This window comes from Egretta garzetta, unplaced genomic scaffold, assembly GCF_000687185.1.
Source record: "Egretta garzetta isolate BGI_Z169 unplaced genomic scaffold, ASM68718v1 scaffold219, whole genome shotgun sequence".
Lineage (NCBI taxonomy): Eukaryota > Metazoa > Chordata > Aves > Pelecaniformes > Ardeidae > Egretta > Egretta garzetta.
In genome coordinates, this window is record NW_009260671.1 from 657,202 (window position 1) to 660,989 (window position 3,788).

Here is a 3,788-nt window from a genome sequence, read left to right on the forward strand (position 1 = left end):
GGGGGGGGACGACTGGGAATAACTTCTGTGCTTTGTTTTCTTTTTAATGGAGCTAATTATCCCTGTAATCGCCCACCAAAGAGTGAAAAAGGGGTGCGGGACCCCTGGCAGCTGCTGTCCGTGTGGCTTTGCTGCCAGACTCCAGCCTTGCCTGCTGCGGGGGGGCGGCTGCTGGTCTCTGCCTGCACCCCAACCTTCCAGTTCTTACACTGTTGATGTGGAGCAGCACTTTTCTCTGTGTTTTAGCAGACCTGTTCCTCTCTATTCTTTACAGTTTTTGCTCTTGGGTTCCCCCCGACCCTTTTTAAATGATGTGTAGATAGATTTTTGTGAAATTAAAACCTCTTTATTAACCCTCTCTTGGTTTGGGATCTTATTTCCATGCTGCCAGGGCTGCTGCCTCTTGGATGCTGCAAAGGATGAGCACCGCACCTCTGCCCCCCTCGTTTGGCATTGGGACTTTGCTCCGTTGCTCGGGAGCATCGTGCGTCTGTTATGCGCCTCCCCGCATGTGCAAATCCCAGTCCCTCTCAGAGTCCCCGTGGATCCCAAGCAGGAGGGAGATGCCCTCCTCCCTTCCCAGGGCAAGAACAAGTGATCCCCGGTGTCTGTCCCTGCAGATGCGCCATCCCCTCAGCCCGGGGCTTGGTGCTTTTACCTTTGGTACCGCAGATATTTACCGAGGTTCAGGCGATAACGGAGGGAGCGGCTCCAGCTGTATACCAGACCTTTAGCCCTGAGCTGTGGCCGCCGGGGTGGGATGGGGGTGCCTAGGGGTGCCCGGGGGGGGTGGGCAGCTTGTGGATCACAAAGGAAGGACCCGGGGGAAAGGAGCTGAGGGTCCTCCCCTGCGCTGCTTCGGTGCCCGGTCAAGACCCGGGTCCCCCTGCGTGATGTCTCTGCCAAATAAGCCCCACACCTGGGCTGAGCCCAGGGGTCAGGGGGGAAGACACAGCCTGGCTCTCCAAATGGACTTTATTAAATAAAAATTAACGAGCTGGGGTTGTCCCTGTGCCCAGGCTCCTGCCCTAGAAGAGTCCTTTGTCCTTCTTGAGCTTCTGTTGTTTCCACAAGGGCAGCTTGCCGAAGGCGGAGCGGTCCATACCGAAAACAGCCTGGAAGTCCTGGTCGGAGAGGTGGTTCTGGGGGAAGAGAGAGGAGGCTGAGCAAAAGCTGGGGGGCTTCCCCTGCTCCCCGCCCCGGCAGCCCCCTGGCCTCGCCTCACCTCCTTCCTGCTGGGATCCACGCCTCGCGGCAGGTCCTCAGCCGAGGTGTTCACCAGCACGTCCAGGGGGAAGATCTCCAGTTTGCTGGGGAGGAGGGTGGTGGTGGCAGTGAAGACCTCTTGCCTGGATGTGAGCACCTGGATGGCAGGGGGACAGGGCCACCTCAGGGGCTGGCTCCAGGTGTCCCCTCACGGGAGGAGGTGTCCTTGCATCTCTTGGTGCCACCCGCCAAGGGGATGGAGGGGCTTTCCGTGCCGCCTCCCCCCCCAGGCCACCCCCTTCCCTGCGCCACTTACTGAGGTGAGCTGCCCCAGGCTGCTGTCATCCCCCAGCTCGGCCCTCTGCTCCTCGTAGGATTTCTTGTCCTGGGAAGGGGACAGAAGCACTCAGCCCCTTGGCACGGGCAGGGAGCAGGCAAAGCGCTGCCCACACCCCGGTGACACTGGCTGGGGCCAGACCCACATCTGGTCCCATCTGCAAAGGGCCCCCTCCGATCTTTCCAGCCCCCTCTGTGACTCACGGCCCAGTTGAGAGGGTCCCAGGCCAGGAACCAGCCAGTGAAGGTGGGGGGCTCGTGGCCCTGCTTCACCACAATGATGGGGGTGTCGAGGTCACGCCCGCTGGGGTGGCTCCGCAAGTACTCCTGCGCCATCACTGCCGCTGCCTCCTTCTCCGATTCGTTGGCTTCTTTTCCAATCCAGAAGAAAACCTGAAACAAGGTCACCATGTCCACCACTGGGGTGAGACGGTGCCCTCTGGGGCTGTGCCTGACCCATGGTTGGGGGCACACAGGCTCTGTCCACAGGGAAAAGCACTGGGAGTCCATCCTCAGCCATCCCTGGAGCAAGGGGGCTGGAAAAAAACAGCATGGGGCCAGGGACATGGGAGTTTCCAGCCTCCCATCCCACCACCTCTGGCTGCTGCAGCTCTTCCATCCCACCCAGGACATCAGCCTGTGGGATCAAAGGTGTGTCTCCCTACCCCAAGCCCCCCAGTTCACCTGGTCCCAGGTGTCCAGCAGGTAAACATCATCCTCATTCAGGTCATCCTGGGTGAAGTCTACGATCTCTGTGGCCAAGAAGGTGCCTTTCTTGTTGGAGCACTCGAAGAGCCGGGGGGACACAGAGGGGTTCTCCTCCTGCAGCCTGGCGGGGGAAAACATGGCAGTGGTGGTGGGAATGGGGCTGACCCCACTTGGAGGCCCATCTTACCCCCGAGGGTGGGAGGGACAAGGGACCCCTGGGCACAGGGCTGGTACCTCTTGCTGTTGGCATACTGGGACTTGCCCCCCAGGGCCACCCAGAACTCAGCTGGTTCCTGTCCCTCCGCGATCACTGGCTTCTCCATCTTGGAGATGATGTCGGCCACCATCTTGCCCATCTCACGCTCGTCCCCGCTGCAGCCCTGCCAAGCAAGCACGGCTGCTTCAGCACCGGCCTCAGCCAAGGAGGAGGAAGAGGAGGTGGGGACATTTCTCTTGGGGGTGGCAGCACCCACCCTGGTGCCTGGCGGTACCCACCTTCCCATACCAGAGGTAGCAGCAGCTGGGGGGCTGAAGCACAAAGACATCATTGGAGTTGAGGGAAGAGGCGCAGGCAGGCACTTCGTAGGCTTTGGTGTTGTACTCATTGGAGCCATGCACGTGGAAGAGGCGGGTGGAGGGTGCCGGCTTGTTGCTGCCCGCCCGCGAGGTACCACCCTGGGGGGACAGGGACAGGAGGTCACCACCAGTGACACAGGCTCACCCACCTGCCCGCTCCCTTCCCCCCAGCTGCCCTGCACTCACAGCGTACACCACCATCTTGCCCTTGAAGATGGCCATCAGGTGGGCCGGCTCCTTGCCCATGGTGACCCGAACCTGCACAGGCTCATTGTTATACTTCTGGTCCAGGATGACAGCTTGGTAGGCAGAGGCGGCCAGCTCATCTGTGGTGGCTTGGCGACCCTGGGCAGGGCAGAGGGGGGCTCAGCACCCATCACAGACCCCTTTTTTTCCCTCTTGGGAAGAGGGAACCCTCATGCCATTCCCATAGGGTTGTGTAGGGCCAGAGCACCCCTGGTCCAGGGAGGTGCCCCTGTCCCCCACCTGTGTGTCAGTGATCTGGGGGGTCTCACCTGCCAGAGGTAGATGATGCGGTTCACCTTGGGCCCCACAGAATAGGTGTAGAGCACCAGGTAGCAGTCCCCACCATAGAAATGGCCCAGCCACTTCTTCTCCACGGGCACCAGCTCCTGGTTCTCCACGCGCCAGACCTAGTGGGATGGGGCCGTGCTGCTGCCAGGGCTGGTGCACCCCCCTGCACTGCAGCCCCTGGACCCCATGGCATCCCCCAGTACAGACCAGGGGGTGCCCCAAGAGGGCTCCACATTCTGCCCCAGACACCCTACCTCCACCTCCCCAGATCCGTCATCCACCATCTTCTGCTGGGCGGCCATCTCAGGCTTGGCGTGCAGTGTGGTGGCATCAAACTTCACCTGCTCCACCTTGGCTGTGGGGAAGGGCAGAGGGCTGAGCCTCATCCTGCTGGCTGGGGGTGTGCCCACAGCACACCCCCCCCCCAA

General features: G+C 61.3%; 1 protein-coding gene across 1 annotated transcript in view; it reads right to left on the bottom strand.

Moving 5' to 3' along the window:
- Window positions 1-1,028: 1,028 nt before the first annotated feature.
- The window catches only part of VIL1 (villin 1), a gene marked incomplete at its 5' end in the record, with an annotated part of 7,623 nt that continues 4,863 nt past the window's right edge, over window positions 1,029-3,788 (bottom strand). Inside the window, 10 exons of the mRNA XM_009645717.1 lie at window positions 1,029-1,142; window positions 1,226-1,363; window positions 1,523-1,591; window positions 1,747-1,935; window positions 2,227-2,371; window positions 2,485-2,630; window positions 2,746-2,925; window positions 3,013-3,171; window positions 3,342-3,479; window positions 3,615-3,715. Coding sequence (XP_009644012.1) covers window positions 1,029-1,142; window positions 1,226-1,363; window positions 1,523-1,591; window positions 1,747-1,935; window positions 2,227-2,371; window positions 2,485-2,630; window positions 2,746-2,925; window positions 3,013-3,171; window positions 3,342-3,479; window positions 3,615-3,715 — 1,379 coding nt within the window. The remainder of the gene's footprint in view (window positions 1,143-1,225; window positions 1,364-1,522; window positions 1,592-1,746; window positions 1,936-2,226; window positions 2,372-2,484; window positions 2,631-2,745; window positions 2,926-3,012; window positions 3,172-3,341; window positions 3,480-3,614; window positions 3,716-3,788) is intronic.